Source organism: Thrips palmi, unplaced genomic scaffold (assembly GCF_012932325.1).
Source record: "Thrips palmi isolate BJ-2018 unplaced genomic scaffold, TpBJ-2018v1 HiC_scaffold_10, whole genome shotgun sequence".
Classification (NCBI taxonomy): Eukaryota; Metazoa; Arthropoda; class Insecta; order Thysanoptera; family Thripidae; genus Thrips; species Thrips palmi.
The window spans coordinates 2,874,339-2,895,980 of record NW_023144621.1 but is presented as its reverse complement, the minus strand read 5'-3'; the positions used below and the strand labels follow the sequence as shown (position 1 = coordinate 2,895,980).

The window sequence follows — 21,642 nt, the reverse complement described above, 5'->3', positions numbered from 1 at the left end:
GTTTCGCTTACCGTCGTATTTGTTCTGATTAATCAAAATGAGTGAAATTTGCCGGCGTTTAAGATAAGATTGTCTTGGGGGGAACGCCCAGATAAGATCCTTTGAATAGGACCCCTCGATTTAGAGTGCAGTGATGCTGGCGTCGCTGGTCAGTGGTCCCTAGCCTGCGAGGTAGGCGCTAAAAGGGCAAGTGAGACGTCTTAACTTGTCGCGCTTGTCGCAGTGGTGCTGGAGCCGTTGCCGCAGTCCGCGGGCCCGACCGCCAGCGCCGACCCAGTGGAGCCCTTCGAGGCGCTGCAGGCCGACGCCCTCCAGGCCGAGCCCTTCCAGCTCCAGCCCTTCCAGACGCCCAGCCCGCGCCGGCAGCACAACCTGCTCTCTCAGGAAGCGTACCAGCCGCCCCCGGCCCCGCCCCCGGCCCCCTCGCAGCAGATGCAGCACGATGACGACCAGCAGCAGGCCGCCGTGGCCGCGCCCTGGCTGGCCGAGCCGCAGTACCTGCACCCCACCATCAACACCCTCAGCTTCAACCCGTCCAGCCACATGGGCAGCCACACCAGGTACGCGCAGTCAATGTTTTTGTATCATTTTGTACGTCGTCACGCACACAACTTTGAGCGTGCGAAATATTTCGGACAGGTTCGTACGTAAAATCTCACACATTTGTGTGAAATTTCGTGATGTTTCGTAAGAAAGCAAGCATAGGGTAAACTATACAGTTATCGGCAGGGGTACAGTTATCGTCATCTCGGCGAATAATTGGGTCCTGCTTTGCAAGTACGCGTCCGTTAGTGATGCGGCCAATGCAGGTCGCTAGAGACACCTTTTTAGCATGCAGGACCGAGACAGCATCGCGTTCGATTGAGCATGTCAGCCAACAGAGCCATGTTTCTAGTTAAGTGCAGAATGAGGCCGCTTTGGCCGCCCGTTCTTATCTTTTATGCTAGTATCAGGGGTTCAATCTTTACTTAAATTCGTGAAAGTAGGCCGGAAAAAAATATTCTCCTTGCCAGGTTCTTTCTCCCTACCTATTGAAGAGGGCATACTGTGCTTGGCGCACAGAAATTCCCCTTGCTTGTCCTCAATCGGGAGGTGCCGATAACTGTATCCAAGAAATCATCCGAAAGACAGTTATCGTCAGGGTGGCCTCAAACATCACTGCTGTTTTGGGCATCGTTGGGGAGTTAATATTCTGGTGCATTAAGACCATAGGAGGACCCCTACCAAATTTGAACGAAATCGGATCACTTTTTCCCAGTGATCTACGTGATTTACGTGATGTCCTCTTCGGTGCTTTGAAAGGTTGTTATTTCGCAACTCATGGTGCTTGTTGTCAGTGAGTCTAAAATGAAGGGCCCAAGAGGCATAACACAAGAGAGAGGGGGTTCGTGACATGTCGAGGAATGATAAAGAGTGTCTGTGACGACTGTTAGAAATTTTCGTCACTTTCGGTCATGTTTTGCCTTTTTAACAAGGGGTGCCGATAACTGTCATATTGGGTGCCGATAACTGTATTTTGGCTGCCGATAACTGTGTTTTCGGTAACCATTTTCTCAAGTCAAATAAGAGCGACACAAAAAGTTTTTCGTGAAATCTTTGTCAGCCACTTCGTTGACTAGATCCTTCTGTGGTGTCTGGAACAAGTCGCGAGGGCCTAAATGTCATAACTTACCCTAGAGGCCCTCGAAAAGAAAGCGATGTTCTTAAACTGACGGTAACTGTATACTTTACCCTACTCAATATTATTTCAGATCGCAATGGAGAAATTGCATAGTATTCCTGGGAAACATATTGCCAAAGAAACCATTTGGAAATGTTTGAAGAATCTTCTTAAATTTTACGAAAAAATCTGCGACAGTGATCGTGGATTTACCTGCACTCTTAAAACCTTACGAACTATTTTGCACTCTCATTCCAGGTACGTGACATCACGTTGAAACGAACGTGACAAAGTGTCACGTTCGTTTGAGCATTTTGTCACGTTCGTTTGAATGTGAACGAGCTGATTTTCGGCCAATTCACACCCAAACGAATGTGACACAATGCTCAAACGAACGTGACAGTCTGTCACGTTCGTTTCAACGTGATGTTACGTTCCTGGAATGAGAGTGTGAGCATGTCGTACAAACTAATGTAGTTAGGTATACGAAAAAATAGTTCGTTACGGACTTAAAGGTACGAACTATCTTCCTTGTAGGCCCAAAATACTTTGTTATATGAAGCTGCTTTACTTCGTAAGGCTTAAACACTTTGTAAGGTTTTCAGAGTGTTCGTAAATTACTAAGAACATTGTGGTCAAATCTGTCAAATCCGCCCGCAGGTCCGAACCCATGAAGCGGTCCCCTTTGCCGGGCGGGGCCCCCGCCGTCGTGGCGCCGGCCCGCCACGCCAGCCGCCACGCTGCTCCGGGGGCGGCCACGGGGGCGGCTCCGGGGGCGGGCCCTCCCTTGGGGGCCGGGCCCCCCTTGGGCCCCGTGGTGGGCGCGCCCCGGCAGCTCCTCATGGCGCGCCGGCTGGAGCGGTCCACCCTGGCCGAGCCGGACCTGGGCCTCCACGGCGTCCACGCCGCCAACCACGGCCGCTGGAAGCCGCCCGGAGCCGGCAACGGCGGCAACGGCAACCGGCCAGAGGACGACTTCTGCCTGCCCAACGTGCCCGGAGGTGAGCCTGCCGCACCACAGAACAAAGGCTTGGAAACTACGGAGGGGCGAGAAATGTTATAACCCTTCAAGGCAAAATTTTAATGCCCTTCCAAAAAAGGCATGGCACCCTCGCTTGGAGAGCACACTCAGATAACCTTACAAACTATTTTAGGCCTTACAAAGAAAAGCAGCTTGTTATAACTAAGTATTTTGAGCATGCATAAGCTCACAAAGAAAACACTTCGTAATTTACTAACTAAAGTAAATCAGTTTGTACTTTGTATGCACAAAATACTTGGTAAGACTTTAGGCGTGCACCTGTGTGCATTTGCATACATCAAGGAGCAGTGTGCTTGGATGCGCACGGTGCCTAAACGTGTGCCTGCCCTCCACGCTGTCCCAGCAGACTGGAACAACACGCTTAGGAACTTGTTGAAGTCTGGAAGCTCCAGGTGGAGTGTGCCGTGCACACGGTTCAGTTGGTGGAGCGCGTGCCGGCGGCTATGGATTATTGGCGTCCTCTGCGATGAAAGTGGTGACATTTGCGTTGTGCTGCAGCTTCGGGGAGCCCCAGCAAGGGCAGGAGGAAGTCCAACGTCGGGGCGCTGGCGGGGCAGCACGTCGTGGGACAGCATGTCGTTGGGCAGCACGCCGTGGGGCAGCACGTCACCAATGCGGCCGGCGGCGGCCTGCGAGCGGCCCTCAGGGAAGACCACTCCTTGTCGCCGGTGAGTGGCGGTGTGGACAGTAAAAACTCTACGAAGAATCGCTTCGTAATACGAAGAAAATGAAGGCACTGTAAAATCTACGAAGAAATGCTTCGCATTAGGAAGCAAAATCACTGGTAAAACTAAAGAGTAGCCCTCTGTTTTCGAGCGTAATCATGTTACGCTTGAAATCATCGTAACAGGCTGATCCGCCAAGATTCCCCCTATATAAATGCATGGGGGAATTTCCAGAGTACGCTTCATTTCCAGCGTAACGTCTTCAAGCGTAACTTTATGCTTGACTCAAGCATAGAGTTGCGCTTTAGTTTTAGCAGTGGTCCTTCGTAATACGAAGCATTTCTTCATGATACGAAGTAATTCTACAATTCCTTCAGTTCCTTCGTATGAAGCATGCTCCGTAGGCTTTAAAGAGTGTGCGGTCGCAGACTGGATCCAGCACGGCGATGCCTCGCACTGACTCTATCGCAACTTCAAAGAGCGCCCTTGGAGTGCGAGAGAGACAGAGCTCTGACAGCGCGATTGTATTGAGGGCTTTCCTACGGTGGACGATCAATTGTGGTCTAGCCTCTCAAGTCAAATAGGGAGGGGGTTAAGTACCGCTTTTTGCCTACTTGCGGGGGCAGAGTGGTGTTTTCTCCTAAGAGGAAATCACTCAATTTCGGTGTAGAAACCAAGTGAATTTCAGTTCCATTTCGATGAATTTAGGACAAAAACCACTGAATTATGAGAAGAATTTCGATGCAGTTTAATAAATTTCAGAGCATTCCCATTTTTTGGTGAATTTTGGTGTACAAATTTGGCTGGAGTTAACTCTGGCCAGAAATGACTGTATTTCTGTATTTCCACTTGTTGTTGCCTACCTTCAAGGCTAATGCTATTGATGGCTGGACCACAGATGATCGCAGCCTTTCAGGCCAGGCTATCTATCCAGTTGGCGGGGGTGGGGTTGCCATTACCCCCATTGCTTTTACCTGGATCCGCGCCTGCGAGACGACGACTTGGGGGGGGGGGGGGGGGGGAATTTCTTGGGAGGGTGACGCGATAGCAGGGTCGGTGTCGGTAGCGTCACCACACCGCCTTCATCAAGTGTTCTCTGTCTTTGTCGCCCATCTGGCTGCGGCTTGCAGGGCGTCCTGTACTTGCATCCCGCCAAGATCAAATACTGGACGCCGGCGAAGCAGATGAAATGACCGATCCCCTCGCCAGTGCAGACAGAGCAGACTGCCAGACAGTGCAGGGGGTCGTTGGCTGTGACGCGCGCGTCGCGATGCGCAGTACCTGAGGCATGTAGCGCGCGGGCACGCGTGCCCGGCACCGCAGACTGTAGCCGCCACTCCTTTCATGTGTTGTACACTATGATCTGAAGTGTGTACTACTCAGTTCACTCCACATTTTGCAGTCGACCTGAAACCGGGCACCTTTGTCGCCTGCTCCACTTTCAGAGCGCCCAGTGTCTGGGCACCTTCTTCGCCTAGTCTCAGGGCCCACAAATCATCCCCCAACTGGCCATCCCCCAATGGCGCCCAGTTTCAGGGCATGGCAAATTTGGAGTGTAGGCATCTATGTATGTACTTTGGCAAAACTAGTGCTTGAGACAAGCATAAAGTTTCTCTTGCTTGAAGATGTTACGCTTGAAATGAAGAATAGAGAAGAAACTTCTCCATGTATTTACCTAGGGAGAAACTGAGTGGATGAACCTTGATTTCAATCGTAAACTGATAACACTTCTAAGCAGATGGTGATTCGTTTTGCCAGTACACAGGTGCGTACTTGCCTAGTATTGCATCTGCAGGTGTGTACTAGATGCGTACTGAGTACACACATCAGTTTGCAGAGTACGCGAAATACAAGTAAATGGGACACAGCAAGTAGTGTGCAGCTGCGTATGTTACTTTACTGAACACTGAGAATGAAAGAGTCGTGAGCAACACCACATTTTGGTCAAGGTGGACCTTATCACCTAACTTTGGGTGCGGTTTATTTTAAAGTTTCCTTACCCAACTTTGAGTAGTTATTTTGGCGAGAAAACCTTGATTTCCCAAATTTGAGCTGTAAAATGATTCTCACACAAATTTGGGAGATAGGTTACACCTCACCCAAAGTTTAAGTTCTGGTTACGACTCTGCCCTTCTCAGTGAATTTGGATGCACTGCGTGGAAGAACAAGCAGTTACATTACGTTTCTTTTATTGGCGTTGCCTCTTATATCTCAGAGAAAACCAGAACAGAAGAAGAGGATTCCAAAGAATCCTATTCTCTCATCCCTCAAGTAAATGCCTAGTATGCCTTTTCATTGGTAGCCTCCTTGATGCTTCTTTTCCATTTTACTTGAGTAGGTGGGAGGTACACGATCTCAATAACAAATTTTTAAAATATGCACAGCTAGAAAACACAAATTATAATTATAGAATTTGTATCTGATACCTTTCTGGGAGTTCATTTAATTTTCTCAAGCCTTAAAACAGTTTAAGCAGATACAAAGTAAAATACAGTTCGTAATTATTTGTGTTCATTATATTGTTTGCAATCATGTTTCAGAGAGGATCACATTCCCGTTCACCGTCGGTGACATCCAAGACCACTTCGAATAATTTGCCCTTCGTCTAAATGATCCTATTCAAGCACGAAGACTTAAAGTCTACAAGAGGACAGTGTGATTTGTACAGACTGGTGTTTATATAACTGTAAGAGTAGGTTTTTTAAATGGCAAAGTTGTTAAAGTGAAGTTTTGAAAATAAATTATATATAAATCAGACAGCAATATTTTTTCTCCCATGATTTTTTAGCAGATGATACCTTCACACTTGAAACATACTTAAAACTATTATACACAAATGAAGGTGTCCGCGTGCTTTTACTCTCGAGTCCAGAAACCAAGCGCGTATCCTAACAATATAATAGGGGCTGGCGGCCGGGGCGGGCTGGTGCGTGTGGCTGGCTGGCTGGCTGGCTGGCAATGAGGCGCAGCCTGCGCGGAATTCGACAATCCCTCCTCGGTACAGCGCCAGCGGCACCGGGCGTAAACAATGGCACCCCTCCTTGCATTGACAATCCCTCCCCGCCTGCCACGGCGCGGAGTATATTGCGCAACAATGCCTTCCGTTTCGGCCCGGCTCACTCGGGTCTATGTATTTTGTTTCATACACAATTTTAAATACTATCTTTGAAATGAGCCCGCATTCTATCCCGTATAAGAAAACCATAATCGAGTATCATCTGCTTTCATTAACGTTCGTTGAATGAGATTTTTTTTTCTCCTGGAAGCACTTTGATCATTTGGCAAGACGAACCCTAACCGAAAACAAAAACGTGCGATTACCTTGGTGAACCCATGATCACCGGGCAACCATGACCATCCGCCTCGCTCTCGGAAACCATGAGAATTGTTAGAAAAACACTGTAAGGGTCTAAATTCTCCTCGAAACAGCGTTAGAAGTCAGTGGGTGGGGTGCTCCAGCAAGACATACTCCAATTCGGTCCGTTAAAACTTCTTGGCCGCAAACGGTTTTATCGAGAAAAATGGTCGATCCCCTTCAGATCTGTCAGAAATTTATATGTAACGTTGCTGCGTCCGAGGCTGCGTCTAAGAAACAGATGCCCGGTGCCCGATGGTCTTCGACGCATTCTGCCCACATAAAAGCGAAATGTTCCGAAACCTGGTCGAAATCGGTCCGAATCAGTCCGAACACCCTCGGACTGTTCCATAGAGCGCCCGAGACCAGGTCGGACTGTCCGCCACGAGCCCGCGTCGGGACTGGGACTGCCCGATGGATGCCCGATCAGATGATGCTTCCATCGGACTGCCCCGTACGGAGCCCGTAGATCCTAGTCCCGAAAGCGACTTGTCCGGCAGACCGATCGGCAGCGAGCCGAGTGTGGTGGACTGTCCCTGCCGGTGCAGGCGCGGAAAAGCCTGCTGGCCCGGGCCGGTCGGAGGCGCTCTCTGATTGGTTCGGCCAGGAGGGGAGCCTTAATCCTTCGGCAACTCGGAAAGTTTTGGCCGCCTCGGCACGCAAAACGTCAGTCTCCAGCTGCCCTCCAAGGTGCACGCATCGCGTTTGCCTGCGTCAGAGTCCACTCGCTCGGCGCGCTGAAGCCATGTCGCCTCCGCGCGCTGCAGCCTTGCGCAGCCTTGTGCTGGGAACGAGCCAGTTGGACGGAAAGAAGTGTGTTTTAGTTTGAAAATTTTTTTGGCTGATGACCGTTTAGGACGCTAGTGACTCTACGCTTGCTGTTCTGTGTGCATCTCCCAACACTAAAGGGACGGGCGGTGCGAGGGCGAGAGGTGTATCATTTAATTCGCCTTTCCCCGTGCACTCTCGTCCCCAAAGTGCTTTCCATCGGAAATGATTTTTATCCTACATATCAACTACTTGATTACTATCGTAAGTTCAAATCCGGTGCCAAGTTTGCCTGCCACAAAAGTGGCACGCCGTTTTGAATGCTAAACATTGGCAAGCCCTGACCTGAAATCTTCCAGTTTGCCCAAACTTAGCGCTTCGGCCGCCAGCAATGCCCAAATTTAGCGAACTCGGAAGTATTTCAGGTCCAGGCTTGCCAATTTTCAACATTCAAAACGGCTTGCCAAGTGCACCGGCTTTGCAGTCTTGCCTGCACTGCACTTGCAGAGGGAGGGGAGGGGATTCCGAAGGGAGGAGAGGGGTTTCGGGAGGGAGGGGAAGGGTGGGGGGCGGCGGGGAGCAGCCCACCCTGCTCGCCGGCCTTGCTTCGGGTTAGTCCGAAAAGAGTCCGAATCTAGTCGTCGGACAACACCCGAAACCTTGCCGGATTTCTAACATTCTGGATGTCAGCCGGACCAGTCCGGTGGAACCGTTTTCGGACATAGCCCCCGCTCGGGCAGTTTTTGGAGCCTTTCTTTTTCATATGGGTGTTTAGCGTTAAAATGACATTGTCCCGTCTCACATGTCCTGAGGCTTGCCTGAGGAGACTTTGAACTTCCTAACTGCACTCACCCTCCACCCTGCCCCTTTTCTCGCCCCCCCCCCCCTTTTCTCTCTTTCTCTCTGTCACACACAAACACACACCACTGGTTGAGCGTTATTAAAGTCGCTTCGTGTACATCACTCGGCCGCGTTGGCAGGGTCGCTGTCCAGGACGGCGGCAGAGTCCTCTCCCTTGGGCACGGTCCTGCACGGCCCCGGCTAGAGTCGACCAGAGCCCTGGCCCCCGAGGTGAGCTCTCTGGGGCCCGTGGGCCACCGGGCGGCCGGGGCGGGGCCCCCGGTGTGGCGGCGCGGGCGGCGCTGGCTGTGCGTCTCGGGGTCACTGGCGTCGCGGTGGCGTCCCCCACCTTGGCAGGGGCACCAAACAATCCTGCGACCAGTCCTGGTGACGAGTGCACCGCCATTTAAGATACGATCATACTCGAGTTGTGCGAAAGTGCATCACGCAGCATATTTTGAGGATTATGTGCAATGAAGCTCTTTCCATTCTGGTCCTACGCAGTGCCAGGGTCCGGAAAAATTCATCTCTTCGTTCCACGTCGACTTAAATGAAATTCAAACATATAGCGGTTACGCGAACGCATGCACATCCTTGTCTGCGTCTCAGAAGCTGAACGAAATGGATTGTGCCTCGAAATAGGTCAGAAAAAATAACATTTCTGGGAAGGTTTGTCGAAGTACGAAATTATAAACAAAGGGCGTTGTCCCACCCCAAAGCCACCGCACCACCACCCCTTTGCCCCCTTCCCAGACGCGCGGCGCCTCTGCGGCTCCTCCCCGCGCCCCGCACCCTGTCTCGCACGACTCGGCCCGCGTGCTCGGCTCAAAACGCCACGCCCAGCCGCTTCAGTCAGCACGGTGTACTTGTTGAGCGCCGCGGGCCGGACTTCCCGGTCGTCGGGGTCTTGCTGTTGTGAGTCGAAAATGCCAGCGAGTGACGCTGCCGCTTCAACCAGGTGAGATAGGGATCGATTTGCAGAACATTGCGGTGGTGACTAGGTGGTGCTGATCGTGATGAAGGTGCTGATCATGATGGTGGTGGTGATCGTGATAGTGGTGCTGACAGTGGTGGTGGCGATCGAGATATTGATCGTGATGGTGATCCTAATGGTGGTGGTGATCGTGGTGATCGCGATTGGTGGTGATCGCGATTGGTGGTGATCGCGATTGGTGGTGATCGAGATAGTGATGGTGATCGTGGTGGTGGTGGTGGTGGTGATTATGGTGATCATGGTGGTGGTGGTGGCGGTGATGGTCACGGTGCGCTTGGTTGCAGCGGTGTGGTGGACACGCCGGCCAAGCCAAAGGCGCTGGGCCTCCGCGATGTCTGGCGGGAGTTTTGCCGCTCCACCACCATGCACGGCTTGCGCTACCTGGTCGACGAGGGCAGGACCACGTTCGACAAGTGAGTACAGTAGGGATAAGTTTAGTGAGAAAAGAATAATGGGTAAGAAAAGTGCAGGGTAAGAGGAGGACGCCCTTGGAGCTGCACTGAAAACTTAAGTGTGTACTCAGTACACACATAGACTTTCAGCGTGATATCTGCTTGACTTTGAGCTATTCCTTGACCAATTATTTCAAATAGAACATCTGAGTGTGGTATCTCTGGTAAATGGATGTGGAGGCCCGTGTAGACCTGGGCAATTTATCGATTAATCGAAAATAATCGTGATTTTTTTGTTTGTGTTTTTACCGTGCAACAGGCCACTCAGGGTGGTACACTTTTCTTACCCTGTACTTTTCGTCCCTGACTTACCTCTCCACTCGTCCCCACTGCCTCCACGGCGTCCCGCAGGGCCTTCTGGGGCGTGTCGCTGCTGATCACGCTCGTGTGCTGCACGGCCCTGCTGGTGCACATGTACGAGCGGTGGCTCATCTCGCCGGCCATGGCCACCAACGAGCTCAAGATGCAGGCCGTGTGGGAGGTCCCCTTCCCGGCCGTCACCATCTGCCCGGACACCAAGTTCAAGAACTCCGTGTTCAACCTGAGCGAAGCCAAGCGGCGACTCTCGCACGACCCCGACGACCGGGACAGGTAAGGCTTCCTTTACTGCACACCCCCTCCAAATGTTTATGAGCTCTTATGTAGTCCAACTACTGCCATATTTGTGATGCGCAAGTTATGTACGGTTTTATACGTAAGTTAGGGACAATATATTATGTATTCATGAAACTGTACCTAATTTAATGTACACAAATTTGTACATAACTTACGGATGCACAAACATGGCTAGCGTGCACTCACTCCATGGTAAAAGGCTCCTCTTAAGATCCAAAGTGTTTGAGTTACTTTTAAAATTTGGCTGAGTTGAAATCACTTTACAAACATAAATTTGTGTCGAAAAGACAAACAAAGAATGCCAACCCAATTCATAAGGTTAGAATGGAAAAATAAAGATCTTCGAGTTATTGAACTTCGAAATTTGTAAAGTAGCCAAGATTACCTACTAGTATGTACTTTTCAGGTTCAATTGTGTTTTTATTTCATATTCATTTGTCTATGTTATTATTCCATGTCTTGACATTTTTTTGTTCGTCTTGTCGAGGCAAATCCGTTTCAGTTACGTGACCCGACGTGCTCAGTTTGGACAGGTTTGACAATTTAATGGAACTCCTTGGAGATAATAGAAACAGGATAGCCTATTCCCTTGGATTTGACGGCGGTCCCTTCACCGTATCCTAAGACACGGTGAAGGTGTTAATTAACTTATAAGTTATATAAACAGATGTTATAAGTTATAAGTTGTTTATAAACAACTTGCCAACCTGTCCAGTCTGCAGCGGAACGTCGACACGGTGCTGCTGCACTGCGACGATGCCTCTGCCGGCCGCTGCGCCACCTTGACGGACGACGACACGGACTTCTTGACCTCGGTACGGATGTCAGACATTTGCCTTCGTAATGTGAGGCTTTTTAGTTTGCACCTGACCTCAGAAAGGAAATCCGTTCGGAATGTGAAAAAATGTAGTTCCTTTTGCGTGTTTGCACAAATTTCTTCGTACACTACTGCTAAAGCAGTGTCCGTTCCGTTGGGCATAAGGGCGTAAGTCACATGGGGAATCCATTGAAAAAAGGTTGTTCTGTCCGATGACTACTCAAGTTACCTGTAAGAAATTTGGAGTGAGCATATTTGGTTGAAGGCTTTGGACTTTCGACCGCGGCTATCGCATATTTAGCCTATCGAGCGCACTTATGACCACCCGAGGGGTGACCCACTGTAAAATTTTGTGCACATTGATTGTGTAAATGTTCAAGAATGTGTAAGATTTCTGGCGTTTTTGCCACGTATGTTGCCTACTTCTAGGCGTTTTTGTCACCTGAATGTGGAATGTGGTCAAATTTTGTACAACGAAAGTGCACTGTGCGAAAAAACCACAGTGAATCCCGTTAATTTTTTTGCCGGGATTTACTGTAGTTCAGAACACAGGATTTACCGTGCCTGGCTACAGTATCTACTGTACCTGGTACAGGATATTCCGTACTCCACCCCTGTGGTACAGTAAATCCCGTACAGAGTACAGTAGATCCTGTTAAAAAAGTACAGTAAATCCTGTACTCTGAACTACAGTAACAGCTGTACTAATCACTACAGGATTCACTGTGATTTTTTCCCACAGTGTGGGAAGCTGTTCTCCCCTCGTGATCACCACAATATGTCTTTTTTTCCCGTGGGGGCGTTGGCGGCGCGCAGAGAACAGTCATTACAGTGTGCCCGCAGATAGCGCCGCAGATCGGAGACACCGTCAGAGGCTTCCAGTGGCGGAAGTCGCGGTACACCAACCTCTTCGGCGCCAACGAGACCGGCTTCGAGCTGTGGACGCCGATCCTGACCGACGAGGGCCTCTGCTTCTCCTTCAACATCCTCAGCCCCGACGACCTGTTTACGGAGTCGGCGTGAGTGCCGCGGCGGTGAAATACAGGAATAATTTCTACACTCTAACTGTCCAGAATGAAATGGGAGCTAGGTAACAGCTCGTTCAACGCAAGCATATGCTTATATAATGCGAAGCAAAATGTCTCCATAATGCGAATCTTTTGAAGGTTTTCATTGTAAAATACAAAGAAAAACCTTCGTATTGCGAAGAAAAAGTACGTTCGTATTACGCTTGCTAGGGGTCCCATTCAAAAGATCTTACCGAAGCGCTCCCGTTCAAAGAATCTTATCTGAAACGCAAGTGAATTTCACTAAGTTTGACCAGTTGGGACGGATAAGAGGGTAAGCAGAACATATTTCAACACGCACTATTGGTTTCTTTGATCTTTCATCTTCAAGTTTGTGTAACTTAAATCACAAATTATTTTGATTTGTAGCTGTCTCAAATGATCAAACTTAGTGAAATTGCGTTGCAGATAAGATTCTTTGAACACGAGCGCCCAGATAAGATCTTTTCATTAGGCTCGTACTACTCATGAGTGCAAGTTGGCCCGTACTCAGTGTACTCTCAAATTTAAAAAGAGCAATGTTCACTAGTTTGTAGCACAATTTAGTGTTGTCTGGTCGCAAAATAAGCCTAAACGAGTTTTAAAATATGAAATTTATGAATATTGTAAGGTAGGTGTTGTCGTACCGATCGTCGCATCCGTGCAACAAGCACCTATCTCAACTTGGTATCGTCAACAACAGTCTATCTCTATGTGCTGCCATCAACGACAACCTATTTCCTATCCCTAGCGCATACAGATAGGTTGTTGTTGATGGCAGCACATAGAGATAGACTGTTGTTGACGATACCACGTTGAGAAAGGTGCTTGTTGCACGGATGCGACGCGATGTACACAGGGTGAAGCTTCCCTCCTCCGAGGAGTACGGCCGGCAGCCCCTCCGCTACTGGAACCTTTCGCGAGGCTACTCGGCGGACGCCCCGCTGGAGTCGACGTTCCCCGCGCGCGCCATGAAGGGCGCCATCGGCGGCCTGGGCGTGCTGCTGTTCGCGCCGGTCGGCGACATGGACTACACGTGCAGGGGGCCGATGCAGGGCTTCAAGGTGCATGCTGTCAACTGTTTACAGCTCCTGCCCTCAAAGCGATATCTTGGATTTGATGTTTGTGCCTGGTGGGCAGGCAGGCTGCGGTTGTGAATATTTCGGCTCAAAACCGTACGAACCACTTCAGGCTTTGTAAAAACAAATGTTATTACGAAGTATTTAGAGCAGCATTCATAAGCTAACAAAGATAAAAACAAAAATGTCTAATGTACGAATTTACTCTAAAAATAAATGATCAGAACCTTTCTGGTTCATATCAAAAGATCTGACACCGTTTTCTGATAAAATATCTTGTCAGTTCGTTCACTGAGATTCCAAACGCTATGAGTATAGCACGTATGGTGCAATGCAGCTGAGATATCGCACCACGTGCAATGCCACAGCCATATTGCACCTTACGTGCAATGCATCCCGAGAAGGCCCTATGCTAATGCATGGGAACGAGGAGGCATTGCCTTTCATGTGCAATGCTTTTGCATTGCACCAATTGACGCTATACTCATAGCGTTTGGATTCTCAGTGTTTCACGGTTAAGAATCTTATATGAAACGCAAGGAAATTTCCATACCTGGCGGACGGATAAGAGAGTAAGCGGAATATATTTCTACAAGGCTTCATTTATCTTTTCCTCTTTGATTTGGTGCGGATTACGTCATGATCCCTTTTTGTGTTTAGCTGTTCCAAATGATGAAACTTAGAGAAATTAGCTTGCATTTATGATGCGATTCCTTGCCCGGACACGATTAGATTAGACCAAATTTTCTCGAAGACCTTTTGAAAACGGAGGACCTCTCGATGTGCTCAAACTACGCGTATTTTAAGGTGAGGTGTGGGGTGAAAATGCAAACTTCTATACCACTTGGCTGTGGTATAACAGAGACCTTTAGGACATGCCGTCAGTAAAAGAAGAATATTTTACATTAAAATAACATTTTAATCAATTTTGGTGCAAATTTTCACCCACACCTCACCTTAAGCGTGCACTGGTGTGAGCAACTTTTTGACCGCTCATCAACCATGCCCAACGATGACGTGACGGACCCGCAGATCGCCGTCCACAGCCCCGCCGAAGTGCCGCAGATGCAGCAGCGCACGCGCTCCATGCTGGGCGAGGAGCTCCTCATCAACGTCAAGCCCTCCACCATCTCCACGTCGGAGGAGCTCCGCTACTACAAGCCGCAGGACAGGCGGTGCTTCTTCCCGGAGGAGCGGCAGCTCGAGTACTTCAAAGTGAGCGCTCTCGCTTGTTTCCGCGTCTGACGTTCGACACGCCGGTCTTAAGGAAGTTTGGCTGCATGCGAAGGATTTCTTTCGTGCACACTACAAACCTGTCAACTAAATGCACACTTCACTCTCATTCTAGGAACGTGACATCACGTTGAAACGAACGTGACAAACTGTCACGTTCGTTTGAGCATTGTGTCACATTCGTTTGGGTGTGAATTGGCCGAAAATCAGCTCGTTCACATTCAAACGAACGTGACACAATGCTCAAACGAACGTGACACTTTGTCACGTTCGTTTCAACGTGATGTCACGTTCCTGGAATGAGAGTGTTACAAGAGTCAAGAGCACACCTTCACGTACTCACATACAAATGTACACTTAACCAAGTACACTACACACTTAAGGTGATCCCACAACGGGTCGGTCGGTCGCAGACTGTCGGTCGGACAGTCGATCTACCGTCAATGCGAGCCAGTATAGATCAAGCCCGCAAGGAGGCCTGGGTTCGACTCCCCATAGTGAGATTACGTTTTTCTCAGTGAACATCTCAAGCCTAGAGCAGAGGATTCCAGTACCGTCAGTCTAAGTATGGGCACGTAACGTCTGTATGTGTCAGTGGCTCAGGGCGTAAAGGCAGCGGCTGCCTCGGATGAGGACCTGGGATCGCGTCCCACGGACGAAAATATTTTCCTCGGTTGACCGCTTAAAAGCAGTCTAAGATTGGGCAGACCATGCGTTGGCTGTCAGGTGGGTCAGTGAGCAGAGGTGTCTGCCGCGCTGAAAGAGGCTAGGGTTCGAATCTCAAGTAAAACACCCTTTTCCTCGGCCACATTGTTGATACATCTTGAGCCCGGTACCATCACTGTAAGATTGATCGCAAAAAAAAAAAAAAAAAAAAAAGTTGGCCGAGATGGTAGAGGATTCGGCTGGCGAGAGAAAGTCCTGGGTTCGACTCCCAGGTGGGCGAATCTTTTCCTCTGTTTACTTCTCAAACCCGGAACCATCACTCTAAGATTGATCATGTCGACTCGCAGTGGCTGAGTGGCCGAGAGAGTAGTGGAGTCGGCCGGCGGGCAAAAGTCCTGGGTTCGACTCCCAGGTGAGTGAATCTTTTCCTCTGTTTACTTCTCAAACCCGGTACCATCACTCTAAGATCGATCGAGTCGAGTCGTAGTGGCAGGGTGGCCGAGAGGGTAGAGGAGTCGGCCGGCGGGAGAAAGTCCTGGATTCGACTCCCAGGTGGGCGAATCTTTTCCTCTGTTTACTTCTCAAACCCGGAACCATCACTCTAAGATTGATCATGTCGACTCGCAGTGGCTGGGTGGCCGAGAGAGTAGTGGAGTCGGCCGGCGGGCAAAAGTCCTGGGTTCGACTCCCAGGTGAGCGAATCTTTTCCTCGGTTTACTTCTCAAACCCGGTACCGTCACTCTAAGATAGGACGTGTCAGGTAGGTGTGTTGTCGTAGCTCAGGTGGCAGAGCGATGGGCCGTGGAGGCTGGTTGGAGGCCATGCGACACGATTCCCGTTGGACCTGGTTCGCCACCAGCCAGGTCAGGTTGCCAACCCTTTATGATTGCCCTACTCCACTCTCCTTCGGGGAGGGGGGGTAGGGGGGGAGGGGCCGACGGCGGGAACTCTTTTGCATCTCGGGGAGCCGCGCCTTCCAAGTTAGGCCACCAAGCTGGCTCTTGTACACACATAGGGCGGGTAGCTGCGCAGCCACGTAGAGACGGGCCACTGGACGCATACAAGAGCCAGCTTGGTGGCCTACCTTGGGGGCGTGGCTCTCTGAAGTTGCAAAAGAGTTCCCGCCGTCTGCAGGCACACTCGATCAATCCAGACCGGCTTTGAGAAGTAAACAGAGTAAAAGATTCGCTCATCTGGGAGTCGAACCTAGGACGTCCTCCCGCCGGCCGGCTCCTCTACCCTCTCGGCCACCAAGCCACTGCAAGTCGACTCGATCAATCTTAAAGTGATGCAACCGGGTTTGGGAAGTAAACATAGGAAAAGAATCACTCACCTGGGAGTCGAACCCAGAACTTCCTCCCGCCGGCCGACTCCTCTACTCTCTCGGCCACCCAGACACTGCATGACAGCTCGATCGATCTTAGAGTGATGGTACCGGGTTTGAGAAGTAAACAGAAGAAAAGATTCGTTCACCTGGGAGTCGAACCCAGGACTTCCTCCCACCGGCCGACTCCTCTACTCTCTCGGCCACCCAGCCACTGCGAGTAGACTCGATTAATCTTAGAGTGGTGGTACCTGGTTTGAGAAGTAAACAGAAGAAAAGATTCATTCACCTGGGAGTCGAACCCAGGACTTCCTCCCGCCGGCCGACTCCTCTACCCTCTCGGCCACCCTGCCACTACGACTCGACTCGATCGATCTTAGAGTGATGGTACCGGGTTTGAGAAGTAAACAGAGGAAAAGATTCGCTCACCTGGGAGTCGAACCCAGGACTTCCTCCCGCCGGCCGACTCCTCTACTCTCTCGGCCACCCAGCCACTGCGAGTAGACTCGATTAATCTTAGAGTGATGGTACATACACACAGTGCCGCGCCACCAAGGTAGGCCACCTATTTGACACGCAGGGGTGGGTGGGGCCGACGGCAGGAACTCTTTTGTACCTCTATAGGGAGAGCCAGGATTGTCGTCGGGCCCGCGCCGTCAAGGTAGGCCACCCATCTGACACGCTGCTGCAAAAGCCCTGCGGCGAAAAAGAGAAGCAATACCCAGCCGGGATTTGAACCCGCGTACTTCTAACAACAGCCGACACCTCAGCCCACTGAGCCAGCAAGGCACCGATTGACTGATGTCCGTCCAAACTTAGAGTGATTGTACCGCATTCAAGCAGTCCACTGAGGAAAATGTTCCTGGACCTGGGATTCGAATCCGAGTGCTCTCTCGGGGCGACCACTTCCTCTGCGCTCTCGGCCACCGAGGCATTGGTAGGATGTTTGCCGATGTTGATACTGGTGGTACGGGATTCAAAGTTTAAGGTAGTAGGAGCGATGCTTGCTAGTCAAGCGAGAGTCGAATTTTTAAAAACGTAGTAGTGGCCTCCAAAAAAATTGCTTTGCTTTGTAAAACAGTTCTAACTTCCGAAAAAGAATATTGGGAGCCATTACATTGCGATATTCGGGCGCAGCGAATTTATAAAGTGACGTTAGTTGTGCACTTGACTTCGGTCTCGTCTGCTAAATCACATATTTTGTAGTTTTGCGCAGAAAATCGGACGGGAAGGCGCGGTTTTCTTGGTTTAAGCTAATAGTGTGCCTAAAAACACAGGTTTTGTCGAACAAATCTATAACTTATCTTTACTAAAAGTATTGAAAACAAGTATTTATACTCCGCAACCGTGGGCAACATAACCTCAATCACATAAGACCACATGCTAATTTCAATTACTCCAAACTCGTGATTTTCGCCGGTGACGTATTATTTTCTCTGCGGATCTGGACTCAGGGGATTTAAATGCATATGCTGTATGATTTTCATGGTAAAATCTTAACTTTTGAGCAACGCTCCTACTACCTTAACCGAGGAAAACGTTTCCGCCCGGGATTTGAACCAGGTCCCTCTTTCGGGGCGGCCGCTAACTCTGCGGCCTAAGCCACCAAACCACAGTCACCTCTCGCCCAACCTCAGACCTGATTCTTTGGGTTCAAGAAGTGAACTGAGAGTTTGGGAACCCAACTCAGGAAAAGTTTGGAGCTCACGGGACTCGAACCCGCGCTCTCCTCATGGCAGCCGACTCCTTAGCCCACTCAGCTACCGACTCGCTTGATAAGGGTTGCCACGAAACTAGTACTGGTGATACCAGATACAAGTTGCACACTGATGAAAAGATACAATTGTCTGGGATTCTAACCCAGATCCTGCTCATGGCGGACAACACTCCTTTATTCGTTTTTGTTTGTATCATGCACTCTTGCTCATGAGCCACCGCTACAGTCAACTGACGTGCCTGAACTCAGACTGATTGTACGAGAAGCGGTGACGAAGGAAAATCAAGGAAAATAAACAAGCGGCTGGGAGTCGTTCTTTTATTGCCCCTTCTATCCTTCTCTTGCCGACTAAGCCACCACCGGTTGTTGATGTCCCACCGACCGACCCACTGTGGGATCACCTTCACAAATGCACGCGTAGCATGGAGTTACGAGGTCAAGTCTGCAGTTGCAAAGTAACTGTGCACTTGCAAGTTAAAGTGTTATGTACTTTATTTACAGTTTGGTTTGTAGTAAAGTGCAAACCAATTACTTCAGGGTCTCATAGTAAAAATTGTTTGTAGTACGAAGAAAACTGCGCAAACTTAAAGGAGGAAACCTGTTTCTTGGAGCTGCACAGTGGAAAGGCGTAACCCTTTTCTTTGTAGCTCACGACACTTGTGTAAATTTTGTCAGAATACCAGAAACATGTCTCAAATCCCGATCAAAATTGGTGCACCTCTGAAAGCTGACATTCTGAAAACTTATTTTGATATTGATGGCCTGAGTTCTACAGAATCGTCAGAAAGAGTTTTCAGCTTTCAGAAGTGCGCGAATTTCGATCAGGTTTTCAGACAGGTTTCTGACATTCTGACAAAATTTTCAAGAGTGGGGTGAAAAAAGTCTTTCTTTGGACGTTACGTTTGCACCGATGTCTTCGAAATGAGTTCAAAGTGTAAGCAATGTGCCTCCCCGCTGCAGGTGTACACCAAGAGGAACTGCGAGCTGGAGTGCTCCTCCAACTTCTCCCGAGCGCACTGCGGCTGTGTGGCGTTCTTCATGCCCCGTAAGCCCCTTCAATCTATGCAGTCCCGGCGACTGGCATGCAGCCGAGCTGCCTACCCTCATTACCACACTACCAATTTCGTTCACTCTAAATGTTCTACAGTGAAGATTCTCCATATTATGGTGAAAATGGGTGAAAATGTTCCATATTATGATGGTGCAGCTGACCTCGTAACATACCATTGAGAATTCACTGTACCTTATAGATATTTTGACGAATTTTGTCGGTTTTATGGAAAAAACCCCTAGCATAATATGTTGGTGCAGCCTTTCACCGTAAGACATCTACAGTGTACTGAGAAATGCCGTGCACCCACAATATTGAGCTGATTCTCAGTACTTACGACACAAATCTGTCAAAATACTGATAAATTTGTTCGCAATACGAAGAAAGTGGTCATAAGTGCTGAGAACCTTTCACCGTCGGTTACTACCTTCGCTGCGCTTGCACAGTCATAATACTAAGCTTTTTGTTCGTATTACGAAGAAAAGATTAGTAGATAAATACGTTGATACAAGCAGAATATGGAAATATTGTCCCTAATTTAGAGATTAAAATTGGGAGTACGTACGTACATTTCATATGCGAATCTGTCAATAGTTATGAACGATATTAGTACATAGGGCTACCAACCCATCCAAAGTTACGGATGTGAAGCCACCCAAGGCTGTGCGTTGGAACGCGGAACATGGGGCTTGAAACTTGAAACAGACGAACCCTGACCGTACAGTTTCGCAGGTTCGGCGGGCGTCCCCGTGTGCGGCCCGGCCAAGCTGGAGTGCCTGCGCGAGGCCGCGCACCAGCTGGAGGAGCAGGAGCTGGTCGGCGAGAGGGAGCTGCTGGCTGGCCGGCAGCCCACCGCGGGCTGCAACTGCCTCGCGGACTGCGTGGCCCTGGAGTACGACGTGGAGCTGTACAGGGCCACCTTCGACTGGGAGCGCTCGGTGGGCGCCTGGATCTTCAACGGCTCCGACTTCATCGGGTAGGGCACTCGACACACTCGTGTAAATCTTGTCAGAATGTCAGAAACGTGTCTGAAAACCTGATCAAAATTCGCGCACCTCTGAAAACTGAAAACATATTCTGACATTCTGCAGAAGTCGGCCATCAATATCAGCATAAGTTTTCAGAATTTCGAATTTCAGCTTTCAGAGGTGCGCTTATTTTGATCAGGATTTCAGACATGTTTCTGACCTTCTGACAAAATGCACACGAGTGCAAAATAATCTGGGAATTGCCCAATATTCTTGCACTGAGAAAACCTTACAAACTATTTTAAGCGTGTCAAAGAAAAGCAGCTTGTTGTAACAAAGTATTTTGAGCGTACATAATCTTACAAAGATTTATTCTAAACTATTTCTTCGTTTCGCATCGTTTGAAGCGAGTCCTGGCGCCAGTTCCAGAGACTTTCTGTTTCATGTTGCATTTGCTTGTCTGTCGCCAGGATGGACTGCGCGCGGGTCACAATCAACGTCAAAGACAACGCCATCATCAGCAACCAACGCAGCGAGCTCTATTCCCTGGAGAAGTTCATTGGTACACGCTAAATGTCTATGTAATTTTGTTCGTGGTGCTGGTGCTGTATGACCTGTGTGACGTTTTGCATAAAATCGTGCTCAAGTTTGCATACTTCAATGCATTTTTACGCATGCAAATTCCGCGTATGCAGAAAAACGTACAAAATTCTACATATGCATTTGGTGTATAAAAATGTGTTCCTGACAAAAATCCCATTCAAGAAACAAAAAATGATACTCATTCCATTTGTGACTTAAACTTTACCTGACTTCCTTTGCATTTTCAGCCGCTTGCGCCGGAGTTCTTGGCCTGTTTACTGGCTTCAGTCTCATCAACATTATCGAGGCCGCCTTCTTCGTGAGCTGGGGATTGGTGGCAAAAATCTACCACAAAGCAAAGCACGCTCTTTGCCGCTCCTAAGTGTTCGCAGCCTTTGTTTATTTATTTTTAAAAAAATTTCTTTCGCTGTAAAACAATAAATTTAAGTATCTAGTTTTTCTACCGGAGCGTTTTTCTTCTCATTAAAACAATTTCATAATTACTCCACAACTGCTGTGTGACACGGCATGCATCGCTGTTTCCCCGGTGGCTTCTCCCTGTCCCTCGACTCTCTCTCTCTCTCTCTCTCTCTCTCTCTCTCTCTCTCTCTCTAGCCACTCGTGGCTCCTACCCACCTTACCCCCTCCCCTTCTCCCCTTTTTTGCACTCCCTACTTTCATTGTCCCTGGAGGCTCTTCCCCCCTCTCCCTGTTTTCCGTTGGCCTGGTACTTCCACCCTCCCCTCTCCTGCTCTCCCTGCCCCCCGA

At 49.3% G+C, this 21,642-nt stretch overlaps 2 protein-coding genes across 2 annotated transcripts in view; both read left to right on the top strand.

Annotated features, from left to right (window-relative positions):
* Positions 1 to 6,122, top strand: part of LOC117654379 (putative glycogen synthase kinase-3 homolog) — a 30,689-nt gene extending 24,567 nt beyond the window's left edge. The window contains exons 10-12 of the mRNA XM_034400982.1: positions 224 to 560; positions 3,201 to 3,370; positions 5,908 to 6,122. Coding sequence (XP_034256873.1) covers positions 224 to 560; positions 3,201 to 3,370; positions 5,908 to 5,960 — 560 coding nt within the window. The 3' untranslated portion in view covers positions 5,961 to 6,122. The remainder of the gene's footprint in view (positions 1 to 223; positions 561 to 3,200; positions 3,371 to 5,907) is intronic.
* A 3,076-nt stretch (positions 6,123 to 9,198) lies between these two features.
* LOC117653036 (pickpocket protein 28-like) lies at positions 9,199 to 21,298 on the top strand. Its single transcript, XM_034398380.1, has 11 exons — positions 9,199 to 9,288; positions 9,609 to 9,737; positions 10,128 to 10,367; positions 11,107 to 11,206; positions 12,052 to 12,227; positions 13,114 to 13,318; positions 14,366 to 14,548; positions 19,234 to 19,318; positions 20,057 to 20,300; positions 20,763 to 20,854; positions 21,123 to 21,298. The coding sequence occupies exons 1-11, from the start codon at positions 9,257 to 9,259 to the stop codon at positions 21,254 to 21,256; spliced, it is 1,620 nt and encodes a 539-aa protein (XP_034254271.1). The 5' UTR covers positions 9,199 to 9,256; the 3' UTR covers positions 21,257 to 21,298.
* Positions 21,299 to 21,642: the final 344 nt, after the last annotated feature.

Coding starts and splice junctions, on each gene's coding strand:
- LOC117653036 (XM_034398380.1), top strand. CDS start 9,257: ATGCCAGCGAGTGACGCTGCCGCTTCAACCAG. Junction 19,319..20,056: donor TGTGGCGTTCTTCATGCCCC/GTAAGCCCCTTC, acceptor ACAGTTTCGCAG/GTTCGGCGGGCGTCCCCGTG. Junction 20,855..21,122: donor TTCCCTGGAGAAGTTCATTG/GTACACGCTAAA, acceptor TTGCATTTTCAG/CCGCTTGCGCCGGAGTTCTT.